This window comes from Pteropus alecto, unplaced genomic scaffold, assembly GCF_000325575.1.
Source record: "Pteropus alecto unplaced genomic scaffold, ASM32557v1 scaffold206, whole genome shotgun sequence".
Classification (NCBI taxonomy): Eukaryota; Metazoa; Chordata; class Mammalia; order Chiroptera; family Pteropodidae; genus Pteropus; species Pteropus alecto.
Genome location: NW_006438906.1, coordinates 1,462,834 through 1,480,814, shown reverse-complemented (window position 1 = coordinate 1,480,814; position 17,981 = coordinate 1,462,834). Strand labels below are relative to the sequence as shown.

Sequence of the window (17,981 nt, the reverse complement as noted above, 5' to 3'; positions counted from 1 at the left end):
GCCCCAGTGGCCCCTGAGGAGAACGAGAGGGCAAGCGAGCGCGGCGCTCCCGGGCCGGCCCGGCCCCCTCCCCTCACCATCGCCGGACCTCCGCCGCCTTCCTCCGCTTCCACCTTTTCTCCCCCCCCCCAAGTTGAGGCCCCCTCCGGGGGGGGGAGGCCCGGGACCGGGAACGAATTTCCCTAACTCCCTCAACCCCTCCCCCCATCTGGCCCGAGTGTGGGGAGAAGGCCCGGCCTGTGTCGTGTGTGAAGAGGACGTGGTCCGGCCCACGGGCCGTCTGGGGCCTGGTCCGGCCCGCCGGGTGTGTAAAGACAGGGGCCCGGTGCGGCCCGGTCCGCGGGCGCGCGGAGGGGGGGGGTGTGGGCCTGCCGGTGCGTGAGGACTGGGGCCCCGGCCGGCGCTGCAGCCGCCGCCGCCGCCGCGATGGCCCAGCAGCAGATGACCAGCTCTCAGAAGGCCCTGATGCTGGAGCTGAAATCCCTGCAGGAGGAACCGGTGGAGGGCTTCCGGATCACCCTGGTGGATGAGTCCGACCTCTACAACTGGGAGGTTGCCATCTTCGGACCCCCCAACACCCTCTACGAAGGCGGCTACTTCAAGGTATTCCCCCCACCCCCACACTAGGCTCCCCTGGCGGAGGCCTTTGCTCCCCGACGCGCTCGGCTGTTTTCGGGGCCAAGAGTGTGAGCGCGGGTTAGCGGAGGGGCCTCCTCACCTCGGTAGCCCCCTTCCCCCACCCGGGGAGGCAGGAAGGCCTTGCTCACCGAGTGCCTTTTCTTTGTCATAGGGGCGGGGGCGGGAGGCCAGACTGCACCGGGAAATAGGAAAGCCTCTCTGGCTAGGGTAGTGGCGACCAGGGGTGGAGGGTGGCTGTCTTTGTTTTGTTTCTTCAGCTGAAGGTGTATGGGAAGAAAGGTGGTCTGTCTGTCCCCTCTCGTTCTCCCATCAGAACCATCCCTGCGCAGGCTGGAACTGCCCCAGAGGGCAGAGTGACCTGCACTTATTGGATTGGACCTTTCTTTTTTGGGGGGTGGGGGAGGGGTGTTAGCCTGTCATTCCATTCCATAGGCTGCCTGGTGACCTGACATTTTGAGGATTTGATGGGTTTCTGGCGGAGTAGTAGTTCCAACTTTGCGTTTCAGTGGCGGTAATAAAGAATAGGAACCTAGGGGCGGTAAACAAGGATACCTGCATTTTCTAGCCTTTTCCATTTGAGGGAACTTTTAAGCCCTCTTTCTGGCCTCATTCTCTGTCTACTTCTGTGGTGTTTCAGAATGCCCTTTGTCCTCACCCTGCCACCAACTTTACTGGCTTTGTTGTTGTTGCTGCTGCTGTTTATGTAGAAATAGCCAGAGGGTGGAACTTGTTATGTAGAGAGATTGATAGTTTCCCACTTTAGTGAGACGAAATTGAAACCCTTTGCTCAGGTGGCTAACTCTAGCAAATGGAGTGGTCTCACAGATTAAAAGTATCATTTGAGGTGAAGTGGTTTCACTGAGTAGGACGGCTCCGTAGACAGGGACCATAGATAGTGTTTCCATTGTTTCCCATGACTTTAGAATAGTGGTTATTTTTCAGTCTGGTGAGTTTTTTTAATCCTATGGTAGAATAACTTGGAGATATTAAGGTTTTTTTTTATTTTCTGTTTTATCTTTTACCATTTTTGAAGGGACAAATCACACATTGATGGTTGAATGTTTTAAATGGTGCAGAGACAGAGAATTGAGTGCTTAGGAATCCATTTAATTTTTGTATTTCCAAAGTTAAGTCAAATAGAACAGTGAGTAGTTTGTTTTGAAGGGAGGGGCTATCTTGGCAAAAGGTTTAAATGAGTATCTTAAGTCATGGAGTTACGATGTTTATTTTTAGGACTACCCAGTTTTTGTTTTCTATCTTACTAAAGGTAGAGAAGCCTGTTTCAGGCTTGGAATTGGGTCAAGTTTGTAGATAATGTGAAGAATTGATAGGAGAATGCCTCATTTTTTTGTGGACTCCATGCGCAGTACTTTTCAGATGCAGATATTTAAAATCATTAAGTAAACATACAAGTTACTTAGTTTAGGAACCTTCTCTTGTCAATTATAAATATTTTTAAATATCGGAAAATTAATTGCACAAAATGGAATTTATGTTATAACTTCTAGCAAAGCATTATTGAGCAAAATTTACTGGCTAAATTTAGTGGAGTAAAGTTTAATTTCCAGAATGATGTTTGGAACAATTGATAGTCAAGATAAATGGATACTAGTTAGAATATTATCACTCCAGTGGAGTTTGTTAAAAAACTGTGTTTTCGGTTTGTTATTATTTTTGCTTAAGTAACTGTGAAAGGAGTGTGGATGACCTCAGTTTGGAATAGGTAATATGTAAAGAGGATTCCCTGCAGCGTACACTCATTTACATTGTGCTTATTAATTTCAGTCCTATTTAAAAGAATGGTTTAATTGCCAGTTTTGTTGTGTTGTTTCTTTTGAGTGTTTTTACCTTTAATTGTGACATTTAAAATATATGAAAGTTCTGATTTTATATTTTAGTCTTGTGTGTGTGAGACTATTCAATTTCATTTTCCCCTTATTATTTGGCCTTTTATCTCAAAATCCTTAATTGGAAACAGGCAAATTTATGGTCTTGAGCAGTTAACACTGGTGATAGATTTAAAACCATTGTTTTTTATTTCAGTGCTTTTGTCTTAAAACAAGGCTTTTAGTGTGTCCTGCTACAGCTGCAGTTAAAAGTTGGCACAACTTTTTACCACTGTTTTCCGTTATCAAGTCGTAGTCCTTCAGTGTTTAGTATAATTTATTTTCTAGTTAAACTCTTCTCTATTTTGCATAATAGAGAAGAAGGCAGTGCAACTTTCTAAAATTTTTCATACTGTAACTTTTTAAACTTTTACCTATTAATAAATAGGCTTCTAATTGATCCTTTTACCATGAAATAGTTGGCTTCAGTCTGGTTCAACTGTGACGTCTGTTATAGAGACTTGTGAGACCTATATATTTCAAATTTTCTGATTCATCTTGCTTTTGTTTCTTAAAAAATACCTTGAATCCATGTGATTCTTAGCTTTGGAGAGTATTATGTGTGTATAATGGGAAAAGATAGTTTCTTGTGTTTATTTTTTTGCTTATTGTAAAATCTTTTTGTGGCCTTGCTTTTTATCCAGTTTCTTGATCTCATTGACATACCAAGTGAATTTCTTTGCTGCTCTGAATTTTTGTTCTAAGGGTCAATCATTACAAAACAAAAAGTAGGAGACGGCTTAGAATAGGGGTCCCCAGTTCCTGGGCTGCAAACCAGTACTGGTCCGTGGCCTGTTAGGAACCTGACTGCAGTGCAGGAGGCTAGTGAGCTAAGAAGCTTCATCTGTATTTGCAGCTGCTCCCCAGAGCTAGCATCACCGCTTCAGCTCCTCCTCAGATCATCAGGGTTTAGATTCTCATAGGAGCACCAGTCTCTGGTTCCAAAAAGGTTGGGGATAGCTGTCTTAGAAAACCAAGAACATTAAAACTGTGGAGTAGGTTGGAATTTTATAATGGTATGGGAGGAATGAATTATTGATCGAGTCAGCAGCTCATAATGACTTTTAACAAGTTCACCTCCATTCTTTTAAAAAGAACTGTCTTTTCACATAACTCTTGGTAATGATCTTAATGTAGCTGCTTTGATATAGAACCTCCTTGCAACTCCTGCATTAATTATCTAAAAGCATGATAGTGAGTCTAGAGATCAGAAAGTGAGAGTGGCTCTTTTATGATGTGCATAACATAAAAATTTAAATGAGACAGAAAGCTTAAGTATAGCAGTTACCTTTTTGTAGTTTTGATTTCATTCAATAATCTGAGGGAATAAAATATTAAGTATGTTCCATTTTTAGAAACTCCAAACTGATTATTTTATTTTATTTTATTTTTATTTTTTTAGGCGAGGCAACCCTTGGTTGACCTTGCAGATTGCAAGGACCTTGTCAGCTTGCAATCCCTTATTTTTTTTATTTTTTACTCTTATAGCACCTGGTCTTCCTAGGTGGTTTCCCATTCAAGTACTAACCAGGCCTGACCCTGCTTAGCTACCAGGATCAGACGGGATCGAGCTTGTTCAGGGTAGCATGGACATAGACCAAACTGATTATTTAGAAAGTATTTGTTACACATGCAGTTTTCCTTGGTAGGAGCTTCTTTATCAGATTTAACACTTTGGTTTATGTTAAAGAAACTCTTTAATAATAGTCTTTAAAAATAAAGAATATGTATATTATTTTCATTTGTTTTAGAAATAATGAATTTTCTCTCTCCCCGCCCCTCCCTCCAAAAAACCCCACAAAACTTTTGTGGAGGGCAGTGTCCTTCATATTATAGTGTACTTTATTTTATGACTGTAATTCTTAATATGTAGTTTGAAGGATTGTTTTAAGAAAGTGATTCTTAGTCTTTTTGCTGTATCGATCTTTTTGAGAAATTAATGATTTTTCTCTGGAAAAAAATAGACACATAAACTAGTTAGTATATATTTTCTGAGAGTTAACTGACAAGTTTAGACTTCCTGTTTTATGGGATTTGATAGGCAACTAAAAACAACAACTCTAAAATTATAAGTGTAATGCTATTTTTTAAAAACAATTGTATGATGAATCAGTCAGTTAGAAATTTATTTTTTAATTTTTCCTCTTTTACTTTGAGAATACCTCTTAGAGCTTTTAGCTGTAATCTTTTCCGGAAGCTGAAGTTGCCTTGAGTGCTGGGTGAACTAAGGCAACATTGTAAATGGAAACATAGTTAATGTCTAGTGGTTTGGGGCACTAAAAGTAGTTTTAGTGTCCCCTTACCCGGAAAATATAGCACCTCAGTATTTTATAGAATATGCTTTTACCATATGGATTTCAAGAAGCATATTTATCTAGTTTTTAACTTCTCTGAAATTGAGCTGTGTCTTAGAATCTACGAAGTTTTATAGTTGCCCCTAGTGCAGATATTCGGTATGCATGAAACTTCCTTATTCTGGAAACAGGTGCCTGAAAAGACTTTCACCAGTGTCAGTTGTAAGACTTAATGGATTCTAATTGTGAGAGAACATTTAAATCCAATGTATTTTTTTTCAATGCCAGCATCAGTGTCTTAAATTTGATAAAATAAGGATTATTTCTTCTTGAACAAAGGATTTGGGCCTTAATATTTTCTTTGCAGCATGTTGATTTCTTTTTTCAGAGATTTATGTTAGCAAACTATTTATTGAGCACTCATCAAAGGCAAAGCACTGTAGGAAAAGTCACTACATTATAGATAGTAAGGGAAAGTATAAGGACATAGATAACCTTAGAGCTTTTATGAATGATCTCATAAAATTCTTTGTGTAGACTTTAAAATATGGAAATGTGAGGTGTAGGTATTATTGATGCAATTGTAAATGGTAATTAAAATCAAAGCTATTAAATTTAAGCCCAGTTAGAACATTTGTCAACATAATCTATTAAGATAAAATATTCTGTTCCATTTTTGCAATATAGTATTAGTGGTCTTAGTCTGTTTGAGACAGGTGAAAGACCATCGAAGAAACGTCCACCTCTGCTCATCTTGTTATGGGAAAGTAACAGTGAGGAAGAGTTACAAATTCAGAGATTAGGACTCCAGAACTCCATCTTGCTGAAGATAATATTTTAAAGGTTTAATTTTATGTTCCTAAACTTCTTTTGGACTGTTTCATATATAATACATAGATGTCCAAGTAAGAGTGAACCAACCCCTTTGAATGTGCTGTCAGTACAGAACTAATTTATCTCAGCTTTATTCAGCAAGGAATTGTTATTCAGAATTTATGTACCTTTAAATAAGTTGATTCCGAAGTAAATAGAATGATTAATAATTTTAGTTCAGATTGCCAAAGTTTGAAATTAGGGAAATATTCTTCCATGTGAGAATTGGAAAATTCAGATTTTGGAAAATGTAAGATAGAAAGTGAATAATCATTTTAAACACCTGTATATAATTTGTTTTAATAACAAATATAAAAATGCTTTTGTTATAACACAAATAATAAATCGAATTCCTGTGAACCTGTTGGCAAGGTAAGTAGAATGAGCACTTAAAACATGCTAAAACTTTGAATGCCATATCAAATTGCAGATACACACCACTAAGGATTTAGTAATGAAGTCATTAGTAGCTAACCTTGTTGAGTGTTTACTATATGACACGAACTTTGCATAGAATATCATATAATCCTCCTGTGATGTGTGGTGACTATTATTCTCATATACAGCAGATCTTCACAATGTCTTTAATAGGTTCTGTGACTTTAAGCGAAATGACATTTTTACCATAGGCTAATTGATATAAAAAGTTAAATTCCTATGGCATCTCATCAATGTTATAGCAAAATAACATTGAATGAAATGATGTTATTCGAAGACCTGCTGTACAGTCATGCATAACTACATTTCGGTCAACAATAGACCACGTATACAACAGTGATTCCGTAAGATTATAATGGAGCTGAAAAATTCCTATCGTCTAGTGATGTCATAATGTTATAGTGCAACACATAACTTAGGTTTATGGTGATGCTGTCGTAAACCTGTGCTACCAGTTGTATAAAAGTATAGCACATACAATTATGTACAGTATATAATACTTGATAATGATAATAAATGACTTACTGGTTTATATACTTATTATATTATACTTTTTATTGTTTTAGAATATACTCTTTCTACTTATAAAAAAAATGTTTGCAGTAAAACAGTATACCGTATTGTGCCTGCAGCAGCCTCAAAACCTTAATGTTTAACACTTCTCTTGATTGCATCATTCCACTTATGTTTGATTTAACCATGTGTTATTTTGTCATCATGGCCCCTAAGTGTACAAATTGAACACTGCTAATTTATCTTTAAGAGACCATGTTGAGTGATTGACGTGGAAATGAAATTAAGAGTGATTAAGGACTATAAAGGTAGAAAATCAGTGATGGTTATTGCTTATCAGTCAGATATGTCCCATTTCGCCATAGCTATGGTCTTGAAGAACAAAGTGATGGAAGCCATTAAAGAATATGCTTCATTGAAGGCAATGAGACTAACAAAAATTTGAAAAGGGTCATTAGATATGGAGAAACTTCTAACGACCTGGGTTGAAGACCAGACACAGAAGCATATCCCTCTCAGCACTGTGATGATAGCAGCCAAAGCAAAAATTTTGTAAAGTTACAAGAAAAGGCTGGACCCAACTACGATGTTGAATTTACTGCTAGCTCTGGGTGGTTTAAACGATTCAAGAATTGTTAATTCGTTATATAATGAAAAAGTGAGTGGTGAGTCAGAATGCTGATGGACAATGTGGATGTGCTGATTGTGGAAGAAAATTATTCGCTATAGGAAATATTCAATATGGATGAAACCTTATTCAGGAAACAGGTGCGTGAAAGGACTTTCATCCATTAAGGAGGCCAGCTCAATGCCAGGTTTTAATGCTTTTAAGGACAGGACAGCATTCTTGCTTGTGCTGGGTGGCAGGGGAGCGGTGTTGCAGACTATAAATTCAAACCCTTTTAGATATGGCCGGATGAGAATCCTAGGGCCTTCAAGCATATCAATAAGCATACATTGTCAGTAATAAAAAGTCATGGATGACCAAGCACCTTTTCCAAGATGCCCTCCTGGATTGGTTTGCCAGCAAAATGGAGAAGTATTGTTTGGAGAATAACATACCTTTTAAGATTTTGCTTATAGTTGATGCTCCCGGACATCCTCTTTATTGGTGATCTTCATCTGAATATCAATGTGGCTTCTCCCTCTAAACACCACCTCCTTGATCCAAACAGTGGATCAAAGACTTATAGCAGTTTTTAAGGCCTGAAAACGACCTTTGTCCAGGCTATTGCTACAACTGAGAAAGACAGGCAATTGTGGAAGAATTACAACATCCATGACTGCATCAAGAACCTTGCTTGGGCTTGGGGTGATGTCACCAGGGAGTGTATGAATGGCATCTGGAAGAAGACACTCAAGAGTTTTTATCTATGACTTCAAAGGATTTACCAAGCATGAAGAGGTTGCAAAAATCAACAATGCTGTGTTGAGATGGTAGAACCTTTAACCTGGATGTGGATGAAGATGACATTGAGGAGCCTCCTGGAGGTGGTTCCTGAGGAATTGACTAATGAGTTGTTGGAACTGGAACAGGAACACTGTAGCTAAAGAAGAGGCAAGAGAAAGGGAAAATGCAGAAGAAAAAGAGGAACCCACAAGAAAACGCACAGGAAAGGGTTTAGCAGAAGCTTTTACAGACCTCACCAAGCCCCCGAAAAAGTTGAAAAACATGGACCCCAACGCTGAAAGGTCGAATATTCATGGTACATTATCTACTTACAAGGAAGTCTATGATGAAAAAAAAAAACAAAAAAAACAACACCATGGACATATTTCTGAAAAGACTGACACCTCAAGAAGAGCCTGAGGTAGGTCATTTATGAGGGATTGCATAAGAGGCATTGTTATCATAGAAGGTGACAACTCCATGTGTTATTGCCCCTGAAGACCCAATAGGACAAGATGTTGAGGTGGAATACAGTGATGTTGATGTTCCTGTCCCTGTGGAGCATTTTATAAGAACTATTTTAAATTTAAACTTAAAGTTCATAAAAGTAATTATCTGCTCCTTCTAAATTATGGGAAGAGACTGCTATGACTTCAGTTTATATCTTTTAAATTCACTGGAAAAATTGGATTTTTTTGTTCTTGGACTATTTCAGTTAGAGAATGATACATCGTCGTAGAAGGATTTTTTAAATTGCCAAATTCCTTTAATAGTGACTTTAGGTGGGGAGAGTGGGATGGCGCTACTGTTGATAAATATAATCCTAAGAAAACTAGTTTTGGGATTAGAAATTATAAAACACATCTGAAGTGACGGTGTGGGGTTATGGAGAATGATGGAGTTATATTTTAGTACAAATTGGTTTATGCTTTTAAAGTAGTAATGCCTTAATACTTTTCCAAGTATATTTAAGCACCATAGGAAACTTGAGCTTCTTCTTTGTTGTTCTAGCAGTTGATTATGTTAAGTGGTATTCTTCACCTCTATTCCAGCATCTTTAGATCAGTACTATATAGTTTAGTCTGCATTTGGATTTCTAAATTTCATAATTCTTTGTTGTTGTTGTTGTTGTTTTAATATTTTTTAGGTGAGGCAACCCTTGGTTGACCTCACAGATTGCAAGGACCTTGTCAGCTTACAGTCCCTTATTTTTTTATTTTTTACGCCTACAGCACCTGGTCTTCCTAGGTGGTCTCCCATCCAATTACTAACCAAGCCCGATCCTGCTTAGCTTCCGAGATCAGACGAGATTGGACTTGTTCAGAGTGACATGGCCATAGACTCATAATTCTTTATTTACCTCCTTTGCAGTATTTGCTGCATGGGCAGCTGATACTTAATTTGAGGGATAAATTCCAGGAAATAGTTTGAATTACTATGCACATTTAGTGTACATAGTAATTCACATTGTAATAATTGAATGATTACTACCTTGTTGAAAATAGCCATGGCCCCATTTATGATAATATTAAGAATTGGCAAAGTTACAAAAACTTGGGCAATATGTAGTAATCTTTTACAGAAACAGTGATTTAAAGCTTGGAAAACAGATTTTTAAGTTTACCTATAACCATACCTGATATATGTAATAAGGCAAAACAAAAAGTTTTATTCAAAAGAATATCCACCTATGTAATTTTATTAACCAGTGTCACCCCAATAAATTTAATAAAATTAAAAAGACTATCCTTCATATGATTTGAAACTTGTGAAATTGTTGGCAGAGGCACAGGTAAAATTAGTCTAATACTTTATATTCAGTCATTTTTGACTAAAAAAATTGTATTACTCAGATTATTTATCTTATTCACCAAGTTAAATCTGAGAATCATTTTTAAATGTTAAACAAAACAGTGCACATTACAGAAGTAAAGATCTTCCACTAATAAAGACATTAAGAAGTTGTACAATAGGCTCTGAAGACAATTCTCAAAAAAGGAATCCTAAATTGTTTTGAGCAATGGTGTTGTAGCAGTGTTGGAGTGGGTATATAGCCAGCCTCCTGAGGAGGGCAAAGCTCATTTGAGTTCTGGTAGTTGGGTTTAAAAAACCAAACAAACAAAAAAAACTATTACTTGAAAAGGCCCATCTTTGTCTTATCACTTAACTGCTGTTTCCCCCATTAGCTAAACAGGAATAAGAATAATGATATATTTAAGCCATTAAGGACTAACACCTGTGGGAAAAACATCAATGCTAATGTTTAAAAAAAAAAGTATAATAACAATATTCTCAAGGTTCTTACCTAAATTCTTCGGAATTTGTTAATTATATTTTAACATTTATTGTAAATAAGAATAACAATTCCCTAGATAAGGAAAGAAAAGTCATACTGAAGATACAGAAATTCAGTAGAATTTAAAGATTTAAGGAATCTTATGTTAATAGAGCTTTTAATGGGGAGAGCACTTCCTGTGTTTTGAATTGATAAATCTCCACCTTTCTTATATAACTTTTTCTGAAGTTAGTTATTGGTAAATTCTGAAATAAGTTATGTACAGAGAGGTTTCTTGAATAAAAAAAAATGGTAGTAAGTGGTAAAACTGGAAAAGTTACATGTATTGAGGAAATCAATTATTTCTAACTTAAAATTTTTCTGTTGTGATGAATCATAGTGTGTGAGTCTAAATTAACTCTTAGATCATGAGCTCTTTTAAGAAATTCCACTGAGTCTTTAAATTTCCTTAGCATTTGGCATAGCACCTAAAAGAGTAATACTTAAAATCTTTTTTGAGGGTGGAGAAGCATCACATCTTTTGAGAATGGCAATCCCCTCCCTCCAAATTCTGCATATAATTTCAAGCAATTCTGATATCTGAATTTTTCCATAGACCTTAAGTGATTCACCCCCTAGTCTGGAACTTAGTGGTACACTAGTGGCTAAATATTTGAACTGTTCAGTTCCTCTAGCTGTGATTTCTTTTGGGGGAAGGAATTGTATTTTATTTGAGTTTTTTTCATCAGTGACATTTTATCTGTAGTTGCCTGGTTGCCTCAGATCTAATGTTCTTGGTGACTGAAGGTTTGGCTAATTGATTGAAATCTTGGTTATATAGTAATATAGCAAATTAGGACCTTTGTATAGCACTCTTCTTGTAATTTAAATATTATAAAACTTATTTAGGAGAGGTTAAGAATTTTGGAACAGTGATAATGAAAGGCATTAGCAAAATCTGCCAGCTATAACAACCTTGACTTCTATAGTCCCATGGTGAAGATTGCTTAACTTCATGTGGAAAATCTAATGAATAAAAACAAAAACAGTTAAGCCCAATTCTTTTTAACCTTTTTTGAATATCAAAAAACATTAGATCTTTTAAAAGCAGACTAGAAGGGTGTTTTAGAAGTGCAGAATTTCTTACAGAGCAGAGGATTTTGATACAGAATCTGAATAGTTAGTAAAGTACATTTTTATAGCTGTACTTGTACTTGGATAATACTCTGCATACATGTATTTTGTTAAAGAATAATTTTGGTGAAGTTTAGCCAAATACATATATTCCTCTCACTTCCATGTATAAAGTCTCCTAAATATAAGGTTAAGTATATCTTGCCCATTCTGTTTATGTATATACCTTGAACAAATTAAGCACTTCTTACCAAAGTAGAGTAGGGAGGGAACTTTTAAAATAGCTTAAATTTCTTTGACAAGAATTGTTACAAACAACCTCTCCTGGGTTATTGTTCTAGCCACCATATATGTCCTGAAGACTTTTAGGTCTACAGTCTCTAATTAGACCTCTTGAGTTTTTGCCTGCCTATTAGACAATTCCACCAGTATGTCCTATTTACACTAAAGATTTAAATACTAAACTAGACTCCACTTTTTCCCATAAGCTGCTTCTATATTCGCTCTCCTGGATATTGGACACTGTCTACCCAGTCACAAGCCTGGAAGCTGGAAATCAGTTCAGATGATTTCTGCTTCCCTATTTCCACATATCTAATTCTTTTTAGTACTTCATGTCTCTGGTATTTAGCCCCCCTTCATTCCTACTGTCACCATGTAAGTTCACTCAGTTGTCACTCACTTGAACTGTGTGACAAGTAATCTCTTTACTCTGTCTTATGCCTCTCCAGTTTATGATGTCACCAGAGTAACCTTTCTAAAGCTCTAAACTGACCTGTTCCCACCAAAAAGAAAAACTAGCAGCTCATCTTTCACAAAATTAAGTAAAAATTCCTTTGTGTGACATCCAAGGCCCTTCATGATCTGGTTCTTGCTTACTTTTCCAGCTGTATTTCCTGTTCCTGCCTGATAGGTGATCTTTGACAGTGCCATTGTCAAAAGCTGTTATCTGTCCGGAATGCCCTTTCCAGTTTTTCTCCTGCCCTCTTTAGTCTGAACTCCAGCTTCTATTTTACGACCCAATTTACTATGAATGACTTCTTGAAAACTTGGATGCTTCCCCCTCTACCCCTGCTTCCCCCAATTAAATTGTTTTAAAGTAAACCCCAGAGAGCATATCCTTTCATTCTTAAATACTGGAATTCCTAAAAGATAAGGACTCTTAAAACATAATCATATTAGTCTTACACTTGCATAATAAACAATAAATTCCTTAACATTATTTAATGTCCAATGTTCAGATTTCCTCAGTTGTCTCATAGATATACTTTTAAGTTAGTTTGAATCAGGATCAGAAATGAGATTCAGGTCTACGGCCATGCTACCCTGAACACACCATATCTTGTCTAATCTCGGAAGGTAAGCAGGGTCGGGCCTGGTTAGTACTTGGATGGAAGACCACCTAGGAAGACCAGGTGCTGTAGGCGTAAAAAAAAATAAAATAAGGTTCATTTACATATGCTGCCTACAAGACTCACTTCAGATTAAAAGACACACACAGACTAAAAGTAAGGGGACGGGGAATGATATGGCATGATGGACCTAGAGAGTAGTGTGCTGAGTGGAATAAAAGGAAGACACATGCCATGTGATTGCATGTATATGTGGAATCTAAAGATCAAAAACAAACTCATAGATAAAGAGAATATTTTGAGGGTCACCAGATGGGAGAGGGGTTTAGGAGGTTGGCAAAAAGTGGGGAGAGATTTAAGAAGTCCACATTGGTAGTCATGGAGATAGAAAGTGTAGCATAAGGAATATAGCCAATATTGTAATAACTGTATGGTGTTAGAGAGGCACTAGATTGGGGTGATCATTTTGTGATTTATATAGATATCTAATCACTGTGTTGTACACCTGAAACTAATATAGTATTGCGTGCTAACTGTAATTGAAAATTTAAAAAAATTATTGAAAAGTAAGGTTCACAGTTGCATTTGGTTGATTTGCCTATTAAGAATTTCTTAATCTATCAATTTTCCTTTTTTTAAATAACAGCTTTATTGAAATATAATTTACATACCATACAATTCACCCATTTAAATGTACAATTCAGTGGTTTTTAGTTATACAACCATAAACAGTCAATCTAGAACATTTTTATCACCCAAAAAGAATTTCCATGCTCATTAGTAGTCACTCCCCATTACTCCCCAAGCCCTGGGCAATTATTCTACTATCTGTGACTATAGATGTGCCTATTCTGTAAGTGTGCCTATTGTGTAAGTGTATAGATTTACATTTCACATAAATGACATAATATTATACATGCTCTTTTGTGACTGGACTCTTTCATTTAGCATGTTTTCAAGGTTCATGTAATTTGTGGCATGTATCAGTACGTCAGTTCTTTTTTTGGTAAATAGTGTGCCATGGTATGGACAATTTTATTTATCCATTCATCATTGCTGAACATTGGGTTTTCCACTATTTGGCTGTTATAAATAATACTGTGTGGACATTTTAATTTCATTTTTCTTGAGTATTTACCTAGGAATAGAATTACTGGATCATATGTTAACCCTATGTATAACCATTTGAGGAACTGCCAGACTGTTCTCCAAAGTAGCTGCACCATTTTACATTCCCACTAGCAGTGTATGAGGGTTCTAATTTCTTCATAGTTTCACTAATACTTGTTTTCTCTCTTTAAAAAATTGTATTTCTTGGTGATTGAATGTATTTACCTGCTGACTGCTGCCTTCAGTTTTAAAGAATTCACAATTGGACTGGTCATAATTATATTTTTTTACAAACTAAAAGGATATTATTATAGTACTAAAAATAATGGAAAGTTACTATATTTTTAACACTGGAGGTTACCAGACATTTGTTATAAACTAATTATGGAAAGTTCTAGCCCTAAACCTAGTTAGTTAGCTCCTTATTTTTTCCACATTATTTCTTCTCTGCTTTAATTCTTAAACTTTCCCATGCAAGACCTGGTTATATCTCAGCTTCAACATGGAGCTATTTAAATTCAGGTTAGTAGATATGGTGGAGAAAAATACTAAGTCCTTGATGGAGTTCATGTATCATGCAGTTGTTATACAGGAATTTAAATTTTATAACATTGAAGATGTAATGAAGAACATTTATTAAGGGCATTCATTTATCGTTTTTATTTTAAAGTAGTCTAGAAAAACAGTTCAAGCAGTATGAAATTCTTTCTCACCCTTGAAAATTACTTAACTGTTTGATACGTAATATTCCATGCATATACAAACATATCTGCATTTTTAAACCATAAATGTGGTTATACTATAATTCTTGATCTTGTTTTTTTAAAAAAACAAGAGTTTTATCTTGGAGATCTTTCCATTATCAGTATTTAATTGTTGCATAGTATTCCAGTTAAGGATATACTTTAACTATATCCCTATCGATGAATAATTGTTTTCAATTTTTTACGTATAAGCAAAGCTGAAAGGGACTTTTTTTTTACATATCTTTTAATGCTTTTGTGAGTGGATTTGCTGGATTAAAGGATATGTTATTTAAATTTTACCGTATAACCAAATTACCCTTCAAAATATTAATTTATTTTCCATTATGTAATGTATATGGCTATTGTCAAACTATAAAACTTGCAGTCTTGATAAATTAGATTTTTTGGTGGTTTTTTAAATTGTAAATGAAATTTATCTTTCCTGTCATTAGCCATTTGTAATATTTATGCAAATTATCTATACTTATCCCTTGCCCATTTAAGGTTTTTGTTTTGTTTTTTGTTTTTTTTAAATAGAATAAAGGCTGCTTGAATAAAGGAAGTTAGTCATTTTTCAGATGTATCGCATGCTGCAAACATCTTTTCCTATGTGTTATTTATTAATGATGTAATTTAAAACATTAGCTTGTGCTTAGAATTCTGTCCAAAGTTAAACATGAAGACAAGCATAGAGAAAAGTGTGTTGTCACTGTCATGACAGTAGAAGAATTTGTAGGGTTTAGAGTAAACTCTTCTAAAATGCCATCATGTGTATTATTTATATCCTATGAACAAACTTGATACTAATAATATACATGCTGATACAGAGGAACTTGTATTTTACTGTGTAAGTGATGACATTTTTTATAAAATAAAATGTTTATCCCGTTATAAGTCATTAATACATGTTCATTGTAGAAAGTTTTGAAAGTTCTTGAAACTATGAAGAAAAAAAGTCAATTGCAATGATACTATCCAGGAATAATGCTTTTAATATATTTTCTTCTGAAATGTGCTATATTTCATCTAAAAAAATTGGATTACTGTGTATTCATTTTTAAAAACAACATTTTGAAGATATTTCCATCTCTCGATTATACAATCTTTTCCCTTTTGTCAGACCTGGGGAATTACTGTGCTTTCTAACCATTGTTATGTTGAACACATTTTTATATCTATATTTGTGCATTTTTCACATAAGTTTCTGGTACTGGATATATTGGGTCAAAAGTTATGAACATCTGCATAATGTATTTAGAGAAGATATTTGAACTGGTTTTGACAAGATAAAGCACAACAGTAAAAATGCTAATTTTCTGGAGGACAAGGAAGCCATACAAGAGATGGCTACTATGGCTTTGGTTTTTAAAAATTATATATGGAAAGTTAAAGGAACTAGAATAGCCAAAACAGTTTTGAAAAAGAGCAACAGGGGTAGAAGACTCACTATATCCACATTTAAGATGTACTGTAAAGCTACACTCGTCAAGGCAGTGTGGTATATTGGTCGAAGGAACAGGGAGCACAGAAATAGACTTAGATAAATGTAGTCAACTGATTTTTTTGACAAAGGTGCAAACATAATTAAGTAGAGAAAGGACTGTCTTTTCAATATATGGTGTTGGAAATGGCACCCCTGTGTAAAAAAATGAGCCTCAACCTATATAACATATATGTATACTTATAAATTAAAATGGATCATAAACCTAAATGTAAAGCATAAAGTAGCAAAACTCTCAGAAGAAAGCATTAGAAAAGGTCTTCCTGACCTTGCGTTTGGTAAAAAGCTATTAGGTACAGCACCGAAAACAGAGCATGATCCATGAAAGGAAAAAATGATGAAGTTAACTTTGTTTAATTTAAAACTTTTATGTGAAGGTCACAGTTAAGATAATGAAAAGGCAAGCCATGAACTGGGAGAATATATTTGTAAACCACATATCTGAGAAGGGACTCGTATCCAGAATTTATGAAGAACTTTCAAAACTCAGCAAAGAGGGGAAAAAAACACACCCAATTTTAAAAATAGGTGAAAGGTTTGAACAGACATTTCACTAAAGAATATATTTGGATGGCATATAAGCACATGCAAAGATGCTCATCACTGGTCATTAGGGAAATGCAAATTAAAACCACAATGAGGTACCATTTACAAACCTTTTAGAATGGTTAAAATAAAAAAATATATTGTACTGATAGTGTTGGTGAGGATGAGAATTAACTGGAACTCTCATACTTCTGATAAGAATGCAGACTCTGGAAAAGTCTGGCAGTTTATTACAAAGTTAAATATACAGTCGCTATTTGTCCCAACAATCCCACTTCTAAGAATTTGTCTTAGGGCAATATAAGCTTGTGTAAACATTAAGTTTACACAAAACAGTAAGTTTACATAAAAATGTGAATACAAATGTTTATAGCAGCACTATTCATAATTGCCTCACATTGGAAACTACCCAAAGGTCCTTAAGTGAGTGAATGTATAAGCACACTAATATAATCTATAATATGGAATGCTATTCAGCAATAAAAAGGAACCAACTGTTGATATACCATTAACATGGATAAATATCAAAGGCATTGTGAAGTTTCATAAGATTACATTCTGAATGAGTCCATTCACATGACATTCTGAAAAATACAAAACTATAGGCACAGAGAACAAATCAGTGGTTGCCAGCGGTTAGGGGTGGAGGGAGGGTTTGATTACAAAAGGGCAGTGTGAGGGAATTCTTTGCGGGTGTTGGAATTGTTTTGTATTCTACTTGTGGTGGTGGTTACAAGAAAACATGTACATGCTAAAACTTAACAGAGTATATACCAAGAAAGTGAATACTGCTCTTTTTAAATTTAAAAAGTAAAAAAAATTGCAGACTTAATAATCTTAGTTTTATTTTTTCAGTTATACTCAGTAAAGCTGAAAAAGGTAAAATTTTAAAAAGTTCTTGTTAAAAAATGTAGAATGGCTTTGTTATATTTTCTGGGTGCTTACATAACTGTACCTATTTCTGAGATTGAATGAGCTAAATAAGCAAAAAGCAGTTCATTGTCGGGCTTTTTAAAGAAACTACTATATATAGGCTATTGCTAGGGCCTACACCCATTCAGCCATATGTCCCATGTTTATATCTACAACTGCTCTCTACCAGGATCAATGTTAAGAATATCATGAAAAAATGAAATTTTATTATATTTTTGGTTTTTCAATTGAAAAGATTCTGGGATTTTAAAGGTTAGTAATGCTTAGCTAACTAGAAGATTGAAGTATCTAAGAACCAGTGTTTTTGGTGTCAGAAGAGACTTTAGTGATTATTTAATTTTAAATAAAGAC

At 35.6% G+C, this 17,981-nt stretch overlaps 1 protein-coding gene and 3 pseudogenes across 2 annotated transcripts in view; 2 read left to right on the top strand and 2 right to left on the bottom strand.

The window, feature by feature from the left end:
• Positions 1-6: 6 nt before the first annotated feature.
• UBE2R2 (ubiquitin conjugating enzyme E2 R2) overlaps positions 7-17,981 on the top strand; it is a 91,420-nt gene continuing 73,445 nt past the window's right edge. Inside the window, exons 1-2 of one of the 2 annotated variants that reach the window (XM_025049719.1) lie at positions 7-300; positions 371-603. In XM_025049719.1, the coding sequence (XP_024905487.1) occupies positions 427-603 (177 nt within the window). In that variant the 5' untranslated portion in view covers positions 7-300; positions 371-426. Of the gene's footprint in view, positions 604-17,981 lie in introns of both variants that reach the window. The other variant, XM_006916058.3, reaches the window with a different exon arrangement.
• On the bottom strand, positions 4,005-4,123 carry LOC112483126 (annotated as a pseudogene).
• On the bottom strand, positions 9,257-9,375 carry LOC112483116 (annotated as a pseudogene).
• Positions 12,751-12,869, top strand: LOC112483174 (annotated as a pseudogene).